General features: G+C 42.6%; 1 protein-coding gene across 1 annotated transcript in view; it reads left to right on the top strand.

Annotated features, from left to right (window-relative positions):
* Positions 1 to 16,466: 16,466 nt before the first annotated feature.
* Ankrd55 (ankyrin repeat domain 55) overlaps positions 16,467 to 24,162 on the top strand; it is a 98,152-nt gene continuing 90,456 nt past the window's right edge. Inside the window, exon 1 of the mRNA XM_052159996.1 lies at positions 16,467 to 16,531. Coding sequence (XP_052015956.1) covers positions 16,477 to 16,531 — 55 coding nt within the window. The 5' untranslated portion in view covers positions 16,467 to 16,476. The remainder of the gene's footprint in view (positions 16,532 to 24,162) is intronic.

The following is a 24,162-nucleotide window of genomic DNA, read 5'->3' as shown; positions in this document are numbered from 1 at the left end:
GAAAGGCCAGGCCTTTTTATGACCTCAGCCTGTAAACGACTTTTCTCTGGCCTTCTGAAGATGGAAACCAACATTGTAGAACCCCTGGATGCTGACCCAGATGGGCCCCTGTGCCTCACATCTATAGCCTAAAGGCTCTCCCAACTCCAGGTTCAAGCCCTTGCAACTGGCTGGCATAGCTTCTCCCATGCTCTGTCTGCTGTCTCCTGCTTATCTAGTGACTGCTGACTAGAACAGGATCAGACAAACTAGCAAACTTCTCTGTTGTTCAGTGTGATAAGCTTTCTCCATGGAGTACTTGCCTTTAGCACCAGGAAAATCACTGAGATTTTCTATACAGCTTATCGATTCTTATATATACTCTTTTACATTTAACTTCTCTATTAAATCTATCATTTAATTTCTATCTCTTCTATGCTGACATACTAGTTTGATGGGGAAAATATTATTTTTTATTAAAATGCTACTTAGACCATTAATTCTCTATTAATTCCCTCATTTATCTGATAAATGTTTATTCAATAATTATTTTAGAATAGATTAAAGTAAATAAATGTGATTCTTATATTTTAACAATTGGTATTCTTGCCAGGTAGTGGTGGCACCCGCCTTTAATCCCAGCACTTGGAAGGCAGAGGCAGGTGGATTTCTGAGTTCGAGGCCAGCCTAGTCTACAGAGTGAGTTCCAGGACAGCCAGGGCTACACAGAGAAACCCTGTCTCGAAAAAAACAACAACAACAAAAAAAAACCAAAATAAAACAAACAAACAAAAAAACAATTGGTATTCTTTTTCCTTTCTTTATAATGTTTTCTTTGTACCTGTTTTTTTTTGCTAGAATTGATACTGTTCTAATTATAATAAATTGCCTTTAAATATTAAAAATGCTAACTTTCAGCATATTTGTGGGAATATAATTCCAAGAACAAAGTTAATGTTGTGGTTTTTGTGTTGCTTTGAGATAATACATTGTTCAAGAGGCACTGACCATGTCAGTTGAGTACTGGAATTTGTAAAACGAGAATTTGCCATAGCCAGCTGTTTCTGACAAGGAAAGGAGGAGTCTCTGTCACTGGTGCTTTGTGCCAAAAGGTTTGGGTGCTGCTTTGGGGAATGACGGGTGAACTATATCTGAAAGAACACATAAATAACCAGTTACTAAGCATGTTGAGCATTTAACGTCAGGTGGATGCCCAACAAGCAGTCAGCATATACCTTTAATCAATAGTAAATGACTGATGAGATCTAATGCACAATCCTAATGCAGCATTGGGTTTTTTTTTTTCCCAAGAGGAAGCACAACTTGTGGTTTCTAGGTGTCTCTTAAACCATAAGGTTAATATACAGGAGTGTGTCTCATTCAAGTGGAATAACATGACATTTCTTCAGGCTGATTTTACCATGTAGGCTCTCTCCTGCCAAAAGAGAACACATCGTAATGTCCCTGGCATCCCAAAAATACCGTTACTAGCTTGATACTGAAAATCACATCTCAGCTTATCAACCAAACAGAATACTTCCAGTATATCCTTTATACCTCAAATATTAGATTATAATTTATGTTATAAGGATATTATAGTCAATGAAGTATCCTCATAGGCTACAGAATGTCATTTGGTTTTCTTGCTTGCCTAGCTAGGTAAAGGAACGTCTGAATCTGTCATTGGAAGAAGCAGAGATTCATTCAGATTTAGCTATTGAAAATCACTTGTTTCTCTAAGCCTGATTGTGCTGACATTTTCATTCTGTATATTGAGATCTCATTTCCCCCCCCCCCCCCCCGTGCTGGTTGGTTCTGCATGTCAGTTTGACACAGCTTGAGTCATTATCGAGAAAGAATCCTCAATGTCTCCATGAAAGCCAGCTGTAAGACATTTTCTCACTTTGCAATCAATGGCAGAGGCCAGAGGTCATTGGGAGTAGGCCATCCCTGGGCTGTTGGCTCTATCAGAAAATAGACCGAACAAGCCATGTGAAACAAGTCAGCAAGCAATACCCTCTGCATCAGCTCCTACCCAAGTGTTCCAGGTCTGCTTGAGTTCCTGTCCCGACTTCCAGTCATCGACGGGCTGTGATCTGGGTGAAGTGTAAGCTGAACAAACCTTTTCCTCCCCAACTTGGTTTTTGGTCATGGTGTTTTCATCACAGCAATAGAAACCCTAACTAAGACACCCCTCAGTTTCTCAATTTGAATCCCATGGTGGAATTTCCTTCCCCGAGGAAAAGAAGAAAACTTGCCAGAATATGAATTCCTGAGCGCTGAGTGGCTGCACCTGCCTGACAGGTTCCATCAAGCTAACTTGTCTAATGTCACCACCAGATGTAGACATCAAACCTTTCATAAACAAATAGGATTTAGTGAGCTAAAGCAGTAATTAGTGGGGCTGCCATCTTGCACAGTCAATCAAACCAGCTTCTCTGCAAAATGTAGACCAATCTGTACTGTGGTTCAGCTGACTTTTTTTTCTGTGCTTTCAACTCCCTGGGAATCTGCTAGCTGTGTTTCCAGGAAAAAGAAAATAGAGTTTTAAAAAAAAACCTGTCATTAAAAAAGAACTTGTGAAAATAAATAGAGTTCTCTCAGCATGGTGAAACTGTATCCCCAGCAGCACCACCTGTGAAAGCAATCTTCTTTGTCACTGTGTAAAGGAAACTCTGAGTCCCCTGACATTATTAAATTGTTGCTGCCACACTGGTACAGTGGGAGAATCTCTTCAAACAGCTAAATAATAACCGTGTTTCTCATCCTACAAATGAAATTGTTTTTTTTTAATGGTTATTGCTTCAATTATCCACTCTCCTCTGGATCTGCTTGTAAAATGAAGGTGAGTGAGATGTCTCTTGGCATAACTTAGAGTTCTGTGAATGTTAGGGACTTTTTCAAGATGAGTACAGGAATTCAGCAGTTAAGAGACTCCTGAGAGGAAAAGGGAGCCTGGGGCAGAGCTAGCGGGAGAAGGGATAGGTAGATAATACTGAGAAATATAAGACTAGCTTCAAGTCAGCTAAGGTTTATGGTTCATACAGAACCTCACTGATCCAACTAAGGGCCAGGTGTGGGTCCAGCAACATTTCATTAATCCTTTATTTCCCTGCCTTAGTCTTTCTGCAGACAGAAGTCCTTTGGAGACTTTTCTACATAAGACATGTTAGTTAAAGATCCAGATACCTAACCTGTTCAGGCTTTGCCAGCATTGGGCCCAACTAAGATAGGTTCCATAGTTCCATAAATAGAGGGAGATGAGAGCTCTGAGTAAGTTTAGGAGCCAATAAACACATCTAGATCGAGCATTTACCACATGCAGAGCAGTAGGGAGACTTGAAGACTTGAGGTCAGCTTTATGAGGCTGAACTCACTTATTTGCATCACACTATGCTGCATTCACTGCCCCCAAATCACTGAAACTACAAATGAGGAAAGCCTGAGGCTTTGTAGAAAATACTGTCTGGGACTGCCTGGTTTTCACAGCCCCACTATTACAATTAAACACCTGTGAAACAGGTCCATTAGATTGGTTGTCTGGCTGTGTCTGGCAGTAGAGTCTCCTCCCAGTAGTCAGGGAAACAAGATGAGGCTACAATGAATCAAGAGGGGATTGGGTGTTTCCAGAAGACAGCAACTTACTTGCTTTTCCGAAGGTATGAGAGGAAGTAGAGATGGGTGGGTTGGAAGAGTTTTGGTTTTTATCTTGGTGCTTTTAAGGCTGAAAGATGTGAGCACAAGTTCAAGCTAAATGGAAGTTTCTCCAGGTAGAAATGTAATAGAATAAGTGGTAGAAATCACAGTAGTAAATGCATGTCTTAAATTACTATCAAAAACATTTCTCTGAGAACTTGACATAGTTGATCAGTTTACTTCACTCAAGAGTTTTATGCACTGGGCACGGTGGTACTTATCATCCCAGCACTTGGGAGGTAGAAGCAGGACAATCACAAAGTTGAGGCCAGTTTGCTCTACACAGGAGACCGTGTTGGGCAATAGCCTCATGTTCTGTCAGGAGGAATTGAGTCAGGCTATACTGAGCAATAGCCCCTAGCCATGGAGAATTGCTTGGCCCCAATGACCAATCCACTCAGCCTGCAGAAACAATACCCAGGGATTACAAACAACTCACCCTGCATCCAGTAAACCACAAAAGAATAACAGCAACTTCCTAGTAGCTATCTCCACGTGTGTATGTATATATACATGCTCCCAGCCCCACTAAGTGGATTCAGTTTTTGTCCCACAGAAAAGGTGAGGCCCCTCATTGCTTGGTAAAGCAATTTTAGCTTGTTGGGATTAAATCTGCCTGCCTCTCTGCCTTTGTTTCTTTATAGACTCCCTCCCATTCAAAATAATACAAAAAACTTCATGAGACAGCCCTAATACTATTCTGATTTTTCAGATGAGGAAAGTAAGGAAGAGATCATACAATGTCAAGTCCCAACATTGAAAACAGGACCCAGATTCTCAACAGCAATGCAACTGGCCTCTCTGGGGAAAGCTTTTGGGTAGAATGAGGTACACAAATAATGCAAGAGCGTTCTGAGGAACAGAAGACCAACATTTCTCTTTAGCAGAAGGCACTGAAGAGGGAAATAACAGAAAAGTACAGAGGAACAAGGGAGAGGAGCTGAGGTCATGCACCTTGGATAGTGAGGCTTGTATGAACTGTTGATGTGACCATTCCATGTCACAGTTAGGAGGAAGCGTTTTATTGTAGATAAAAAAGAGAGAATCACCAGAGGCAATTGAAAGAGTCCAGAGCAGAGAGAGAGAGAGAGAGAGAGAGAGAGAGAGAGATGACTGAACATGGCCGGCAGACTGGATCTGGCCATGACAGAAGAGGGGCAGAACAGATAAGTGAGGTAGGAAGAGAGAGGGTGGATGCAGACGCACTGAGGAGTGGAAGGGAGGAGACAGAGAAACAGAGAGAGGGGAAATGGAGACACCAAGCGAGGAAGGCAAAAATGGTGAGCTTACAGGGCTCTGAGGAGAATGGGTAGGTGGAATGCCCAGGAGTGAAGAAGTTTAGGGTAAGGGAGGAGGTGAGAAGACCTAGGAGGACCTTGGACTCTGAAATGTGTAACAGATGCTTGTGATGGTGACAGAGCCTTAGTAGAGATGAACCAGCTTCGCAAGTTCATAAGGAATGCTGGCCTTTGTTTAACTGCCAGAATTTAGGAAAACTGAGTTTTTGTTAGACCTGACAAGACTGTCTTAAGGTCCCTTAAGATCTAGAAAGTAATATAATAAGGACACATGCTCCATTATGTTCATAGCAGCCTTATTTATAATAGCCAGAAGCTGGAAAGAACTCAGATCTCCTTCAACAGAGGAATGGATGGAATACTACTCAACTATTAAAAACAATGAATTCATGAAATTCGTAGGCAAATGAATGGAACTAGAAAATATCATCCTGAGTGAGGTAACCCAATCACAAAAGAATACACACAGTATGCACTCACTGATAAGTAGATATTAGCCCAAAATCTCAGAATACCCAAGATACAATTCACAGACCACATGAAGCTCAAGAAAAAGAAAGACCAAAGTGTTGATACTTTGGATCATCTTAGAAGGGGAATTAAAATACCTATGGCTCACAGCCAACCAATGGACTGAGCACAGGGTCCCCAATGGAGGAGCTAGAGAAAGGACCCAAGGAGCTGAAAAGGTTTGTAGCCCCATAGGAGGAACAATAATATGTACCAACCAGTAACCACAGAGCTCCCAGGGACTAAACCACCAACCAAAGAGTACACATGGAGAGACCCATGGCTCCAGCTACATATGTAGCAAAAGATGGCCTTTTCAGACATCAGTGAGAGGAGAGACCATTGGTCCTGTGAAGGAAAAATGCCCCAGTGTAGGGGAATGCCAGGACAGGGAAGTGGGAGTGGGTGGGTTGGTAAGCAGGGGGAGAGGGGAAGGGATAGGGGGTTTTTGCAGGGGTAACAAGGGGATAACATTTGAAATGTAAATAAAGCAAATATTGAATGTAAAAAAGAAAGATCTGGGAGGTAAACTGTTGTCAGTACAGACACTCTCTGCTTGCTAGAGCAGCTGGTGTCTTCCAATTAATGTACCAGCTACAATTATGTAGGCAGATGTGTGAAGGGCTGAGAACAATTTACCAGTAAGTGTGAGTATTTAGTTCCTCTACTTGCAGATTCTGGCAAGCCTGTTCTGGTGTGAACTTTTGAAGAAATGGTCCCAGCTTTCTTTTGATATATCTCTGAGGCTGAATGGTGTGAACATATGTTGAAGCTAAGGAGAAGTGGGATCTATCCTGAGACTGAGCAGCTTGGAATCTGAAGCTTAGGGAGGTTGGCGGGGGCGGGGGTGGGGCGGTAGTCCAGAGTCAGTGAAGCAATGAACCCCAAAGGTCCATAGCGAAATGTGAAAGAGCAAATCACTGACTGGCCTAGACTGGGTGTGTTAGTCAGAGTTCACCAGAAGAATAGAACTTAAAGAATGACTCTACATATCTATATTTATATCAATATAGACAGTGCCTTAGGGTTTTACTGATGTGAAAAGGAAAGTCAGCATGACCAAGGCAACTCCTATAAAGACAGCATTGAATTGGGACAGGTTCAGAGGTTCCGTCCATTATCATCAAGGTAGGAGCATGGCAGCATCCAGGCAGGCATGGTGCAGAAGGAGCTGAGAGTTCTACATCTTCATCTGAAGGTTGCTAAGAGAAGACTGACTCTCACATGGTAAGGAGGAAGGTCTCACTACCCACTCCCACAGTGACACACTTCCTTCAACAAGGCTAGATCTCCTAAGAGTACTACTCCCTAGGCCACACATATTCAAACCACCATAGACATATTTAGATATAGACATATATAGATATGGATATGGATCTAGTTGACAGATATATAGATAATAAAGGGGATTTATTAGAATGGCTTACAGGCTCTGGACCAGCTAGTCCAACAATGGCTGTCTATTAACTGAAGGTCCAAGAATCCAGCCTTGTTTGGTTCACAAGGCTAGATGTCTCGGTTGGTCTTCAGTATGTGCTGGAATCACAAAGAAGCAGGCTGTAATGCCAGTGAGGAAATGGACTTGTGAGAGTGAGAGCAAGCTTCCTTCTTCCACATCCTTTATGCTGGAAGCAGGAGTAGCCCAGATTAAAGGCATGTCTTCCCTCCTCAAAGATCCTGTCTAGAAGTGGGTCTTCACACTTAAAATTATGTAATTAAATTAAAAAAAAAAACCCTCACAGCTGTAGTTAATTTCAGATGTGGTCAGGTTGGCAACCTAGCATATAGATATAGTCAAGATAACTGGGTTCAGCAAATGCTCACACTTCCTGCAGTCTCCAGTTTGGAGCCCCACCACATGTACTGCTCCTTAACAGACCATAAGTAATGGAAGATCTCGGAGAGTTGTGTTAGAGTTTCTATCATCATAACAAGTATTGAAGAAAATATTTTTTTTTCTTTTTGCTCTTTGAGACAAGATTTCTTTGTGTAGCCCTGACTGTCCTGGAACTCACTTTGTAGACCAGGCTGGCCTTGAACTCAGAGATCCACCTGCCTCTGCCTTCAGAGTGCTGGGATTAAAGGTGTACATGACCACTGCTTGGCTGAAGAAAACTCTTAAAAAGAAAAGGCTTTATTGGTTCGTGGTTCGTTGGTTCATCAGGTTCCGATTACTGATTAGTCAGTGCTGTTGTTTTTATGTAACTGAAGGATGAGTGAATCGAAAGAGGCAAAATATTTACCTCATGGGAAGAAGGAGGCAAATCCCCTTCAAGGGCACACTCCTGTGACCTAAAAGCCTCCAACTGAGCTCCTTCTCTCAAATCCACCACCTTCCCACTCACCCTGAGGACAACTCATTAACACGTGGACCTTTGGGAAGGCTTCAGAACAGTAGCTGGGGCTGTGGTGATTGACATCTATTTTGAGTTCTTTAAGGCACCAAATTATTTTGTGCATATATGTAAAATGTGAGGTGAGTGACCTGGTAAGTTCTGGGCCAGCATGGACAAAACAGTAGGACTCCCCTGTGGGGGTGGGGCACTGGAACCATGTTCCTGCACAGCCCTATGAACTCAGTGTTCATTAAGTTGACCGGAGGTGATGCGTGCTCATTAAATGTTTTAGAAGCACTGCTTTGTAGCCCGTCATGATCAACTTGGGGCTTTCTAATACCAAGAATATGCCATTTTAAGTTGTTCGTGAGTTGGCAGGAAATGACACTTAACCAACAACACCTTCGATGTTTCTCTGTCCCCCTTTGTGGCAGGTACAGTCTGTAACCACAAGACAGAGCACTCCACAAAGAATCTAACTCTACAAAGGAAGGCTTTTGCCTCATTAGCAACTACTCTAATCTGCAAATGTTCTTCCATTAACCTTGGCAACCTCAGAATTCACTTCCCTAACACTTCAAGAATATTTGGAGAGTCAAATTCAATTACATTCTTCTCATAGATAGATAGATAGATAGATAGATAGATAGATAGATAGGGCAAAGAAAAAATATTGTTCTTGATAGTTCAGAGTTGCCAAGAAGAGACCAAGCTTAGAGTAGAAGTAGAGAACATTTGGTTCAAGTTGGAACATTTTCAAAAGACTTTTGGGGTTGTTGAACAAATCTACCACCCACATAGGTATCTAATATGCTGTGGGTTGGCTTTTTATTGTATTTGTTTTCTGTGTTCTTGCAACTCTCTTGGCTTGAAGAGGGAGTGGCTACAGTCCAGATATAACTAAATACAGATCCCCAAGGCTTCCATAGCCATTCAGTGATGAAGCAAAGGCACTTCAGGGAAGAAGATAAAAACCAACAACATGTATTTGAGATATGAAAATAAAGCCCACAATTTTTCTGAGAAGTGGGTACTGTGGGAACAAGAATATCCCCCAGCCAGTATGAACCTAATTATATCCAGCCTCCGTTCTATATTTCATCCAGGCATCGTAAGCTGCCCCTCACCCCCTGAAAAAAAAGGTCACACATTGAAGAGTTAGTCACCAGCTTGGTGTGCTCCTGGAAGGTAGTGAAATAGTGGAGTCCTTAGGATAGGGGCCCGATGCATGTCCTTAAGGGGACACTGGGATTCTGGCTTCTTCCTTTCTTCTTGTTTCCTGATATCCATGAGATGAGCTGTGTTTGTTCTGTCACACTCTTCCCTGAATCACCACAGGCCCCAAACCAAGCCACCAAGTAAGTGTGGACTGAAACCTATAAAACTATGAGACAAAATAAACTTGTCCTCTTTACTCTTACTGCCTACAGACATTTTTTTCAGTTTCAGAAAGCTGACTAATACAGTCAATATTCATTAGAAATAAAACTGAAATTATATTTCATGAACCACTATAATAAATTTTAAAGTGCTAGGTAGCCATTACCTTTTGTTCACATAAAGTTTAAAGTTAAAAATTTTAGCCAAAACAATATGTACCTGTTACCATAAAATTAAATTTCAATTTATTCTTATCTGTTATCTGTACCTTATAAAGTTATATCTATTAATTAAGGAAAAACATACTGATATGTTATAAAACATATGATATTAAGGATATCATACAGAAATGTTTGCATTAATAGGTCCAAAATCTTTTCATTCATTCTCAGAATTTATGGACTTTGAGGCATTTACAGATGAGAACATTATCTGTTCATTTAAGTTGCAGCTGAATTTGTTAGAAGAGAAGGATCTTTCTGGGTAGTTTTATGAATAATTAACCTTCTAACTGAGCTCACTTGAGTCTACTTTTAATTAACTCAACAAAGATAGATGATCAGCATATCCTTCTAAAGCCAGTAACAAATCCATAGGGTTTTAAAATCAAATAAATAGATTCACAAAGTTTCTTCACAACAATGTAAACTCTGTTTTTATTGATAGCACTTTATAGGCTTTCTAACAGCCTCATGGAATGACTATTTTTATTTCTCACTTATAACTAAAGTACAGCTCACAGTTGCATGACCCCCCAATCTCAGACAACCTTTACAATCACCCAGCACAGTTCATATGTCCTCCACTTGAGCACATTGCTTAGAAACTCTGGTTTCTTCAGAGTAAAATATAGGACTTCCTAAAACCTGTGTCAGTTTGCCTGTGGTAGTCAACCAGTCAGAATACAGTTCAAACACACCAGAACATCTGAACCCCTCAATGTTCATCCCTTTATTCCCACTGGAAGATGGCAAGGACATCAGGAAGTGGATTATTCCAATGGCCGAGTGGCCAATGTCACTTTGTCAATGAACAAGACCTCAACTTTAGCGTGAAAAGTCCTTCAGAAATTTTCATCCTTCACTGAATCGCCTCTGGTTTCCTCTCCGTGCTATGCTATAGAGACACAGAATAGACAGACGATAAAGCTTAGGTGGAGTTTACGCTGTAGTGGAGAAGCCATATTTGGGTTTTTGTTTGTTGTATTTTTGTAGAGTCTGAGGTAGTCTAGACTGATCTTGAATTCACTATATATCCAAGAATGAACCTGAACTCCTGATCCTCCTGCCGTGATCTCCTGAGTGATGAGATTACATGCAGAGTCATCTGCTTATCCTCAGAAGCAGGGCCTAAAACAAGGACACGGGTTAGACACAGTTACAGCAATAAAACATGTAGCTACACCTAAACCTGCAACAACAGGCTTGTCTTAATGCACATGGAATTGACCAGCTCAAGCAAGGTCAAACTGGTGTGAAAAGCCATAGACTAGGAGAGTGGAAACTATTGTAAAGCTAGCTTGCCAACTATAAGCATATCCTATAAATTATAAACATCTGTCTAGAACCATTTTTTTCACTTAAAAAACCTATTCATTTCAATTATTTCTACTTTTAACGAACTTGCTTTGAAAGTTAGGTTGGCATTATGAGTTAAGCTACAGAAGATTATTATATTGTTTATTTTTTCTGGTCTATTAAAGTGTAAGTTTTATACATTCACCCTTTGAAGTGCTGGGTCCTGTGAACTTGATAAGAGAATACAAGGCATGTTCCTCTCGCCACAGTCACAATGACTATTGATTATTTCTAGTACCACAAGCCCTCAAAATGCCCCTTGTAGCTCATCCCTCTCTCTGGAAGACACTCACAAAATGTGTGTGTGTGTGTGTGTGTGTGTGTGTGTGAAGAGTGTTTTAAAGAAGTGAAGTGAGAATTTCTGATTTTTTTTGAAGATTCAGTTGTGTGTTCTGTGATGTTTTTCTGGAAACTGTTTTACGAGAGGATGTTTTGTTGAGAACAGACATGGGGTTTTTTTTTTTCCCGGAAGTTGCCTGGTAAAAGGGCAAATGATGTTTTGCTGGAGCAGACACTTGAGAGGACACATGATATTTGGAAAGAGTATAAAGACAAATCAATAGACAGTGGATGACACTCTTGTGTTGGTTCGTCTTGCTTTCTTCACTCTCTTGCATTGGTTCACCTTGCTTTCACCACTGATCATGGCTTATCGTGACTGAATAGCAAACGACCAGAGAATATTTTTTCCTGGCTGCTCCCTACCACTTCCAAGGACTTGTGCCAATTGGTGGAACCTCACAGTTCTTCTGGATGGAGCTGCTGCTACTGATTCATGTTTGGTGCTTGCTAGTGGAGTGGACTGCTGACAATGAAACTCAGAATAGCTACAAAGAACTATTTCTAAATAGATCCACAATCCTCCCCCATTTCCTTTTTTTTTTAAATTTTCTATATTCTTTGTTTACATTCTAAAAGCTTTCCCCTTCCCCAGTCCCCCCCCCCATATGTCCCATAAGTCCTCTTCTCTCCATCCATTCTCCTATCTTTGCCCCTCCCTTTTCTCTGTCCTGGTACTCCCCTACAATGCTGGATCAAGCCTTTCCAGGATCAGGGCCCTCTTCTTCCTTATTCATGGGAATCATTTGATATGCTAATTGTATTTTCAGTATTCAGAGCTTCAGGGCTAATTCATATCCACTTATCAATGATTGTATTCCGTGTGTATTCTTTTGTGATTGTGTTACCTCGCTTAGGATGATATTTTCCAGTTCCATCCATTTGCCTAAAAAAAAATCATGAATTCATTGTTTTTAATTGCTGAATAGTACTCCATTCTGTATATATACCACATTTTCTGTATCCATTCCTCCATTGAGGGATATCTGGGTTCTTTCCAGCTTCTGGCTATTATAAATAAGGCTGCTACAAACATAGTGGAGCATGTGTCCTTATTGCATGCTGGGGAATCCTCTGGGTATATGCCCAGGAGAGGTACAGCAGGGTCCTCTGGAAGTGTCATGTCCAGTTTTCTTAGGAACCACCAGACTGATTTCCAGAGTGGTTGTACCATCTTATAATCCCACCAGCAGGGAAGGAGTGTTCCTCTTTCTCCACATCCTCGCCAACACCTGCTGTCTCCTGAGTTTTTAATCTTAGCCATTCTGACTGGTGTGAGGTGAAATCTCAGGGTTGTTTTGATTTGCATTTCCCTAATGGCTAATGATGTTGAGCATTTCTTAAAGTGCTTCTCAGCCATCCGAATTTCTTCAGGCGAAAATTCTTTGTTTAGGCCTGTACCCCATTTTTTAATAGGGTTATTTGGTTCCCTGGGGTCTAACTTCTTGAGTTCTTTGTATATATTGGATATTAGCCCTCTATCGGATGTAGGGTTGGTGAAGATCTTTTCCCAATCTGTTGGTTGCTGTTTTGTCCTTTTGATGGTGTCCTTTGCCTTACAGAAACTTTGTAATTTAATGAGATACCATTTGTCAATTCTTGATCTTAGAGCATAAGCTATTGGTGCTCTGTTCAGAAACTTTTCCCCTGTGCCCATGTCCTCAAGGGTTTTCCCCAGTTTCTTTTCTATTAGTTTCAGTGTGTCTGGTTTTATGTGGAGGTCCTTGATCCACTTGGAGTTGAGCTTAGTACAACCTCCCCCATTTCTTATTAGCCTTTCTTTTCCCCTACCTCTACTAGGTGGTGGGCTATAAGGGAAGTTGAAGCATTAAAGAACCATAATTAAAGTAGGCTTGGAAAAATCTAAGCCTACAAAGAAGAGATCTCAATATGTGGTATTTTCTGTCTGGTTTTTTTAACTCATTATCATGTACTAAAATCCATCTATTACAGAAGGTCCTCGGGATCAATGAAATAAGACTCAGAAAAACAAACACCACCTTTCTTCCTTTTATCTGCAGGGTGTGTATACATGTATGTATGCATGTATGTGTGTGGGCATGTATGCATGTGTGCATGGGTGTACAAGAGAAAGAATAGGAGTGAATATGATCAAAGTACATGATATGCATGAATTAAAGTGTCATTACAAAATATACTATATGTTATATTACAAAATATACTATATGTTATAATAAAGATATACTTAAAAAAGTACAAAGCAAAATATACAAAAACTTTAAATGCCCTTCAGAACATATGCTGTTTGCCTACCATTAAGCATTAAGTTGCTTTGCTGTCCACTGGTTTTATTTCTCCTGTTCGGTTGTGAGTATATGCTTGCCAGAGGAGGGGCTAGCCTACAAGGAGTACCAGAGAGCTTTAAAAGTGATGGAAATATTCTGTATCTTGATTATAGTAGGATATTACACTCTCTGTCAGAATGAACTAGAAAATACTTTAAAAAAAAATTCTATCCTCTTTAGAAACCTAGAAAAGTGACTGAATGATAACTGTGAAGTCTCACAAGAAATTAGCTCCCATGCAACAGATTAAAATGCAGAGCTCCAAAAACTCATGAAGTTTGCGTAAGCCACACCTACATAACACACTTAAGCGCACGTGCCTTTCAGTCTGGCTGCCTGCCTCTCTTCAGAATGAGCCCCCACAAAGAAGAGGACCACCATGCATATTGCTTTGGTTTGGGTCATGATAAATGCTTTCACAGAAATCTATTAACTGGGGAGATTTTATTTTGAGAGTCCTTCTCTGCGTTAATTTCTTGAAGCTGCTGTAGAAAGTTATCACAAACTCAGTGGCTTCCAACAACCAATCAAAACTATTTCACAGTCTGGAAACCCAAAGTTGAAAATCAAGGTGTTGACAGGGCCCAGCCTCCTCCTCTAGGTTTTAGGAGACCATGGGTTCCTAAGTTCTTCCCTACAAGTGACACGTGGCTGGAGGTTGTGTTGTCCCATGTCCTTCCCCCTCTTCCCTCTGCATGTCCTCTGAATGATGCAAACCACTGAAACACATTTCAAATAGAGCTCCTTTACATCATCATAGCCGAAAAGACTTTGCCGACAAGGTCCTGTTCGTGGGTTCTGGGGATTAGAACATGTATATCTTTTCATGTGCCATCCTACAAGCCCACACTGGCTTCATGTGGCAGGCTGGCAACTCTCCGAGGGGCAACTAGCTAGAGGATCAGAAGGCTGACTTCAGCTGTTCTCCTCCCAGGACCACTGTCCCACATCACTAGCTCATCTGTCAACGTGCTATACTTCTCCTGTGTGTGCATCTATGTGTATGTTTGCTTGTGGGGGTGTATGTATGTATGCACACGTAGGGACCAGAGTTGTCACGAGAGCCTTTCTCGATCGCTCACCACTTTATATATTGAGGCACAGTCTCTCCGTCCAGACCAGAGCTCACTGACAATCTAGCCATCCAGCTTGTTTCTGAAATGCTGTCTCCACCTCCCCAGCACTGAGATTATAGTCAAACTGCTGCATCCTGGACTCTACAAAATGCTAAAGCAAGAACTTGATCCACTGACTTCTCTCTCCAGCCTCTGCTTGCATTTTTAAATCTAACAATGCAGAGTATTTTGAAGGAAGGAGCCCATGTGGGGAAGGATAGTGATGAATAACATTGTTGGGCAAATAACAGTACTGCTGAGTCATAGTAACAGTAATGCTGAGTCATAGTTCTGTGAAGTGAATGATAACTCTGAGAGTTAGCTTGGTTGAGTGGCTGTGATATTACCAGTGAGTAAGTAATAGCATTGTCACAGGGATGTGAGGCCCTTCCATTTTTTTAATGAAAAAATAAATGACAGGCACATAGAAAATATGAGTCAAAAGATAAGAAAGAACTGCCTACAAAAGAACACAGAAAATAGATTAGATCATTCTATATCAAAACAAACATAAGGCTAAGAGTATAATAGTTCAGTGGTAGACTACTTTTCTAGTCTATAAAATTTGGGTTTAATCTCTGTACCACAAAAAAAGTATTAATATAGCCATACGCAGAGGAAAAAAATAGTTCCTGCATTTATTTCCAAAATCAAATCTCTGTTAGTTAAAAAGAAAAGGGGGTTGTTATTACCAGTGACATACAAAAGCCAAGTGAATCGCTCACCATCCAGGCACTTGGAAGACTGATATGAGAATCCTGGCTTACTGCCAGTCAACCTGGGCACCTGAACAAGGCCCTGGTGTCGGGGAGAGACTCTCTCTAGGAAAACGAGGAAGGTACTCCTGAAAAGAGATTCCTGATGTTGACTTCTGACCTATACACACTCAAGTGCGCACACACACACACACATACACACACACACACACACACGCATGTGCACACACAGATATAAAGCCCGAATGACAAATGAAATATCTTCGTTTTATAAAAACACAAATGAACTGTACAGATGTTTTCCCCCTAGCAATAGATAGTGCTGTCGTTTGCAAATGAGAGCATGATCCCCCCCCCCCTCAGGTTTTCCACCCTAGAGGATGAATTTACTTGGCTGCTTCTCAAAGCATCTGGTGACTTGGCAGGTTTCATGCAAATGCGGTAACGCAGAGCCTTGTGACTGCAGGCTGTTTTGATTTAGTAGGCATAGATAGATATTTGAACCTTGACCTACAACCTTTCACCGCCCACCCCCAAAGTCACTGCAGGGAGCCAGAGACAAATGCAGCAGCAGTGCATCACTGCTCAGCGGGGCACGTGGCTGCAGCCTCCTGCTACAATATTTACATCCTGTTCCATTGAGATGGCCCGTCTCTGCTCACGTGACCCAAATGCAGTTCTCACTCCGCCACGAACAAACAGCCGGTGTGCAGTCTGCGCTGGCAGCTTTGCACATGCTCTGTCTGGCCCAGCGAATCTCACTCACTCATTGAGATTTCTATTGGTTTAAAGCGACCTTCCAGCCGCCGCTGCCGCCGAAGCTCTGGGATCTGCAGCATTTTCCTGGCCCAGATCCAAGGCAGGCACCCCGTGAAGGCTGCCTTATTTTAGGGGTTGGGATGTTTTGTCTGTCTGTTTGGGGGATGGGCACATAATACTCAACATGAGTATAGATGATGAATGGGGTTCTGGGAGTTACTCTTCCTCCCCTGCAGTTTTTATAGGAAGAGTGTTTTTATGGCTTTTCAAAGGTGGCCTTGAAGGGGTCCAGCAGATCTAACGCACACTTAATTCTACAATGGGAGCATCGGCCAATTATGCTGAAGCTGACTGACCACGTTGGCTGTAGTGTGTGAAATGGTGTTTTCTCCACGCTAGAGCCCCGAAGTGTTTTTTTATTTTTTTTATTTTTTTTTATTTTTTTTGCCGTTCTGGTGGTAAACGATGAGACAGGCTACAATGGATTTCAGCACTTCACCTGTGTTTGATCAGAACAAAGGTAATGTGATGTTATACTACGTCCGCTGGCAAAGGGATTTCCAGTTTGTAAGGAAAGGTGTGTGTGTGTGTGTGTGTGTGTGTGTGTGTGTGTGTGTGTGTAAAAATAAACCTGGTAAGAACTTGATATGCTTTTAGGAAGAGGAAAAAAAAAACAAGCTTACGGGCTTTCTGTCTTGCACTATATGTATTTCTAGTCCCATTCTTTAGCTTAGCTTGACGGCGTATCAGCTACTTTAGATAATATCATCTTTATGTTATATCATAAAGTATGCTGGAGAAAGTGATACCAGAATACATCCCAGGCCTCTTTCATCTGATAAACCTCATATTTCGTCACTTCAGCCATCACAAGCCACTGCGGATTCCCCTCCAAGAGAGAGATGACCTCAGAAAGGTCGTGCTGACGCCACACCTCATTCAGGACTGTGCAGTGACTTAATACTGTAATACTTAATTGCAGTGGCAGAGTGGGTTTTTTTTTTCCTTATCCTTCATTTGCATAAAGGAAGTCATCCTTCCACAGGCCAAGTAGACTGTGAAATTCATTCATCCCTGGCATCATCAGACATCCATCCCCGGCAGTGTGTGTGTGTGACTTTGCGTGTGCTGTGTGCCTCCACACATGTATTTGTCATCTATGTAATTATATCATTTTTCTATGTATGGTGGAGGGAAATTCCCATGCTTTAAATATAGCAGGCATTTCTAGAGCCTTTTTATGAAACATAAGGCATCTCACCCGCTCGCCACACTGCGATTCTTCAGCATCTCAAGAGCTTTGGATAGTTTCTTTCTTTTAGCCACAGCATGAAATGGTGGCTTGTGGAAGCCTCATTAGAAAAATCCATTTCTTCTTTCTTTTTCCCAATTGTCACTGCTTCGAGCCAAGGTTGCCTCCCCTGGATCTATATCTGGCTTCAAGGGCAAATGATGTTTGCTCAATAGATTTCTCAAATAATAACATAGATTTAGATTTCTGAGGCAGTTGCTAAATAGAGTCTTTTCCAAGGAGAGAAAGAGAGAGAAAGAGACAGAGAGAGAGAGAGACAGAGAGACAGAGAAAGAGAGAGAGAGAGAGAGAGAGAGAGAGAGAGAGAGAGAGAGAGAGAGAGCCTTGAGACTTGATTCACACTGAGTCTCTAGACCCGCACCACAGAAAGGGGGTTGCTGTAGTTCCCCCCTACCACCCCCCACCCCCATATGTTTTATTCCACTGATGGCAATCAGTGGAAGAGCTCTGTTTAGAATTCAGCTGCTAGTGCTGCTTGGGAAACAGTGTTTCCAAGCTGTGGAATCATAGATGACACGGTAATTATTTGGGGGATTAATCTGAGGAAGCAGGGACTAACTACAGAAGAAGAAGCCCTTTTAAACAAATGCATCCGTTCCAGCCTGCCACTGTCTATCTGGAGTGAACTCAGAATATAACTAAAGTGCTGGTTTAGAATATTTTTCTTGCAGCATCTTTTGTGGGAGCAATTCTTCCCATAATGTTAACTCTCTCCTAGCTATCTCTGCATTTCTCACTCCTTTCTCTCTGATGGAAACAGAGGCTACCACATTCGTAGCTCTGAACAGCAAATCAGCTCAGCTTTTTGACCTCGGCGTTGTATCTGATCTCGCTAGACCTTCATTTCCTTTGCAGTAAAATGTGGGAAAAGCTGTTCATTGCAAAGATACAACATGATACTTAAGCAGTTGCCACGTTGTTGAGGCTGGGTGTTTCTAAATCATGGCTGCTGCTGTTACTGGTGATCTTAGTACCACTTGATCTTCCCCTTGACCTCTAACTTAAACATAACCGTCTCACTGAGGAGGTTCAGTTGCTGTTGGGTGGATTAGATTGCATGCCTTCAGGCAGAACCCCAGGGGGCCACTCGGAGTAAATTCTGAGAGATAATTAACAGAAATGATACCTACATAGTTCTATTACCACTCCCCCAAGCCTTCCCCAACTTTAAAAGCATGGGAGAGCCTACTGAGTTTTAAGGTATGGGTGGATTTCAATATCATATCGTTTATCAAACTGTGCTTAAATGACGAGAAAAAAGTTGAGAAATTGAGCATGATCGCTTCCCAGCCTTTGACTTAAGATGACGGGAGAGTGTCTGTTCTTACCAGTTTAATATCTGATTTGACAGGGAGGTAAAATGAGAACTTGTGTCAGTTACTCCATACATCGACCTGGTATTGCAGTATCTCCAGGAACAGCACAGTCCAGGGGATCCGAGAGAGAGAGAGAGAGAGAGAGAGAGAGAGAGAGAGAGGGAGAGAGAGAGAGAGAGAGGGAGAGAGAGAGAGAGAGAGAGAGAGAGAGAGAGAGAGAGAGAGAGAGAGAGAGAGGGCTGAATGTGGAACCTAAACAAAAAAGGGGTCTACTATGAATGGAAGCCGACAGCACCAGATTCACATGCATATGTAGACAAGACACAATGTCTGGAAGCAGCTTCAATATATTTTGGAAACTTTCTCTAGGGAGAAGTAGACAAATGTGTACCAAGGACTGGGAGAATCAATGACCTTACTAGATGTGCTTACTGAGCAGAGACAAGAAGTTACTCACAGGATCATGAGTGACCCCCAAGCTGCCACACTACCCCAAAAACTCTCACCCCAATAGAGATGATAACTTTTCTATTACTGTATAGATGGAGTCCCCCTCTCAGAGAAACATCCACAGGCTGTATATCCTAGCACCCCCCACCAACACCCCAAGGTCACATGCAGTTAAGGTAGGATTGCGTACAAATGGCTGGAAGGTGTGGGAAGGAGTGGACAGGATCTAAGGGAGATTCCAGTGATCCTCCCCATCCCTCCTCTGAGGAGCGAATGAATCAACATGCATTGTCAACAGGCTCCATTTTGAGAGTCTCCTGCAAGTAACCACGGCTGCTCTGATGAAAACCGCAGCTGTGGGGCTCAGAGGATGTTGTTCTACAGCAGGCATTACCCAGTCCACTGGGTCTTGAACTTGGATGCGTAAGAAGTAGGCTGGGGGAGGGGGTTCCCGGGCATTGGAAATAGTGACGCTTGGCTTCTCCCTGTGGGGCATCGGATAAAGTGGGTATGGATATGGCTTGATCCCCAGGTCCAGGACGGTTCACTCTGAAGCAAGGGTTGCGAACACCTCAGCTCACCCCCTAACATTTCAGGGAGGATGACTGAGCAGCTCAAGGCAGCTCTTGTAATAATCACAATCTGCTCGTTACTGATAGAGAGGACCCAGACCTGGGTATTCTCTGTGCAGACAACAAAGAAAGCAATTGTAATTTCAATTCAATAAGCTTCTAAGCATTGGCCAGGACTCAGCTAGCTCATGGCTGAGAAAATGGGGGAAGGGGCATATGCAGGGCTCTAATGAGGTAAATCTCTATGACTGTAATTTTCTACAAAGTCTTGTCAAGCCTCCAGAGCTGCCTGACCCAATGGCTCTCTTTTGTCTTTGGTTTCTTTTCCCATGTGCTATACATGGTTTTGCATATCCACAAGGTCCCTGTGGGCTTCAAGACCAGGTTATCTGCCTGGCCCAGATTCTAGCATGCCTTGTAAACTCCAGAAAGAGAAATCTGGAGTCTGCAAGGCTCCCCATTTCTGTGTCTTGTGCTTTCTGCTCTCACCATAGCAACAACTCTGATCCCACGTGCTCCTCCTGGCTGTCTTCCCTCTCTAAGCCCACATGCAAGAAAGTGCTGTAGTAAAATTTACTACAGAACACAGAAGTTCCTGCTCAAAGCCGACGTGCTCTGTAACTGAGGAGATCTACCATTTTAAGCTCTGCCACAGCTTAAGCAAAGCAAAGCTCTGCTCAGAGAGAAAAACCAGAGGCAGGGCTGGTTTCCACGGCCTCCTTTGTCCCAGTCACTCCCTGTGTGGGTCAGAGTGAGGAGGGTCAGGTCTGCAGGAGTGCTGCTGGGAAGAGGAGCTGGGAAGGTTGAGTGCAGCCTGCGCAGCCACCTGGGGACTGCAGGCTCCTCACAGCCTGTGTTTCTTGCAGAAACCTTGCTGTGAGGATGGAAGGAAGGGCTGGTCTTCTGCTTGGGTTAGTACAGTTGACTAGTATCCATCTCAAACTCCTTCTGCTCCAGACAATGCAGGAGAAACACCTTATAATCTATGACTTAACCCTAATTTTTCAGATCTAAGGCAATTGTGTGTGTGTGTGTGTGTGTGTGTGTGTGTGTGTCTGTGTGCCTGTGTGTCATATAAAGCAATCACCATAGGTTGCAGGAGTTGGGACAAACACATATCTCTAGGGTTAAATGATAGAACTCTCAGGAATCAAATATGCTGGGTTTTGTTGTTGTTGTTGTTGTTGTTTTGGTTTGGTTTGGTTTTTTTTGTTTTTTGTTTTTGTTTTTGTTTTTTTTGTCAGTCTGACACAAGCTGGGGTCATCAGGTAGGAGGGAGCCTCAACGGAGAAAATGAACTCTCGCAGGTTGGCTTCTAGCTGATCTGTGGAGGAATTTTCTTACTTAACGATTGATGTGGAGAGTCACACATGTGGGCCTACTGTGAGCAGGGCCAGCCCTGGGCATGTGGTCCTGTATACGAAAACAGTACGCGCTTTTAATCCCAGCACTCAGGAGGCAGAGACAGGAGGATCTCTATGAGTTCAAGGCTAACCTTGTCTACAGAATGAATTCCAGGACAGCCAGGGCTACACAGAAGAGTCCTTTCTCAAAAAGAGGAGGGAGAAAAAGCAGTCTGAGAGAGGCCCAGAGAACAAAGCTCTAAGCAAGCTCCCCATGGCCTCTGGTTCAGTTCCCGCCTCAAGGTTCCTACCTGAAGCTCCTGCTCTGACTTCCCTTCATGGTGGGAATGAGCTGTCAGAGGATACGAACCTTCCAGCCTCAAGTTGCTTCCAATTATGGTATTCAGTAGAACACTGAAAAATCCTACTAGGACCTAAGGCAAAATTATAGCTTTTTTTTTTTTTTTTTTTTTTTTTTTTTTTTTTTAAGATACATCCTTACTCGAATTATATGGAAAGTTGGTGTGTAAGAGATAAGAGAGAGCATCTCTTTGGTGCCAGCTCTGAACAGGCACCGTGTGTAGATAACTCAGTGGGAGAACTGATGTCCCCTGAGCACTGCAGAGTCAGGCTCCTGTGCTAAAGGCTACACAGAGCAACTCACAGAGCTCTAGGATCAGCCTCTTTCTGTTTATTCCTTTCTATCAGCGCAATTCAGAAAGCTCATGACCTACCCCAGCATTACCACAAAGTGGGAGAGCAAAGCTAGAATCCCAAGTCTGTTTTTCTTCAAAGCCCATGTTCTTTTTGCCACAGTGTATTGTTTTATGGGGCAGCTATAAAATTTAACAAGAAAATTAAGACATCAGGGAAAAAGATAAAATCGGCAAGCTACTTTTTACAATCAAGTTACCCCGTGATATTTTAGATCAACACACAAATGGGCTGATTTTAACACTCAGCTTCTCGTCTAAAACGGGAATGCCGAACAGAGACTTACTTGCATTTTGCTGAAAAAGCAAAAGTTAAAATTTCTGGGCCATATCCAGATACCTGCAAAGGAAGAATAAGGAAATTTGAAAGGATCCATGGAAGACAGCAAGGGGAAGCAGGCAGAGGAAGGGCTGAAGAGGGTGCCTGACCCGGGTTTACCTGGTGGTTTCAGGCTGAAAGCCTGAATTTGAGGTTGGCTTTCTGATTGACCGTACAGGCGAAAGGAGAACACACCAAGCCGACAATCCACGGGTTAGAACCGATTCCCTAAGTTGATGCAAGGCCTTGTTCCTCTCTGGGCTAAGAAAGGAGATGGAGGAAAAGAAAGATGGAAGAAGAGTCTTTTTTGCCAAAGTTTTGGGGCATTTCAGACCAATCCTGGCTCCTCTCCTTTCTCTGTTCTGTGCCTCCCCCCCTTTCTTCCCATCAAACAGCTTGGGGGTCAGGTTACGAGAAACCGGTCCATTCCAGAGGATCAGTACCTCAGAAGACTGACTCCACCTCCAGTAACCCGAGCATTCTCCCTTCCCAGCACCTTTTATGGAGATGATCAGAAAGGAGCACCTGACTAGTATTAACCAAACAATTACCAGTCACACCTTAAGGAGGCTGGGCACAAGGGGAGTTTTGTAATTCTCCACTAATTCTCCACTAGGGGGCAGCTCTGTTTTTAGGGGCAGAGTGTGAGGATGGTATCCAGGGATTGAGGAAGCCCTCCCTGATTGGGTAGCCAAGTGGGTTGCGTCCCACAGTGTCGCCAGATCCATTTCAGGAGTCTAACCTTCTACTCAAGCAGGATGGAACTGGACCTCCACACAGTTCTCCATCTTCTCTGTTCACGAACTTCACTGCCTTGTGGGACCAACCGCATCTCTGTAAATTACCTCCTTCCCTGCAGTTTTCCCCTTTTGGGGCCACCATTTTGGCACCTAAAAAAGAGAAAACAATTAAACTTCTAGCTGTTGTTGTGATGAAACCAACATCTTACCCACCCACAGATATGGGCTAAGATGAGAAGACAAAGATCTGAGCACACTGAGGCTCAGGGTCCGTGCGGCATGTGACTGGGTTAGACGCCATCTTGCAGAAAGTTGTCAGGTGCTGAGTGTGCTCAGAATGCTCAGAAAGGCCGTGGGGCGGTTAGTGTCTGCTTACTCTGTTAGGTCCCCAATGATCTGCATCTCAGATTTTCTGATCTACCTTCTGAAGTCATGAGAGTTTCACCCACAGTTAACTCTCTGCTAATAGGTGTGTGTGCTTTCTAAGTGTCCTTCATTTGTTTGTTTGTGAAAACCAAGCCTAGTGCTTGGATATTAAAGAGCTTGTTCTGGGTCGTTGGTTATACTGGGGAAGGAGAAGGTATGTGTGCTCTGGGCAGGAAACATTTCTATTTCTAAATGTGCCTGAAACATAAAATATAGGCACATAATAAACAAGTGCTCTAATCATTTTTTAGCTTATTTGAAAATAACTGTGTGTGTGTGTGTGTGTGTGTGAAAGAGAGAGGGGGGGGAGACAGCCTGAGAGTGAGAGTGACCAGTGAGAGGGAGGCCAGAGACCATTTTAACCGGACTGACTGGCCATCGATGCGAAGCAATCCTCCTGTATCTGCCCCACATGGTAGATACACACAGTTCCCTACTTGACATTTTACACAGTTGCTGGGGCTCAAACTCTGGTCCTCAACACTCACACAGCAAGAATTCCTGCCCATGCTACTGTCTCCCCAACTCCCGAAGAGAAAATTTAATTTACAGAAATATAAGACTGAAAGATTCGAAGTTTCCACCCAGGTTACATTCATATAATGTAACATTTTAGCCCATTTTATTATTTGTTCTCTTCCTTCCATCCATGCTGCCTTCCCCCCACCATGTGTATGTGTGTGTGTGTGTGTGTGTGTGTGTGTATTCAGTCTATACTATGTACCCCAGTGTTATCTACTGACCCAATAAAGTATTTTATACTATTACCCACAATTCCAGTAAAGAATCCAGGCTAAGTTAAAGACATTCTGTTTAATTCTCCTGTCGCTTTTTTCCCTTTTCCCCTTTTTCTTTCTTTCTTTCTTTTTCTTTCTTTCTTTTTGTTGTTGTTGTTGTTGTTGTTGTCTTAGTCAGGGTTTTTATTCCTGCACAAACATCATGACCAAGAAGCAAATTGGG

This window comes from Apodemus sylvaticus, chromosome 16 (genome assembly GCF_947179515.1).
Source record: "Apodemus sylvaticus chromosome 16, mApoSyl1.1, whole genome shotgun sequence".
NCBI classification, from domain to species: Eukaryota; Metazoa; Chordata; class Mammalia; order Rodentia; family Muridae; genus Apodemus; species Apodemus sylvaticus.
This window is presented reverse-complemented; position numbering and strand designations above follow the sequence as displayed.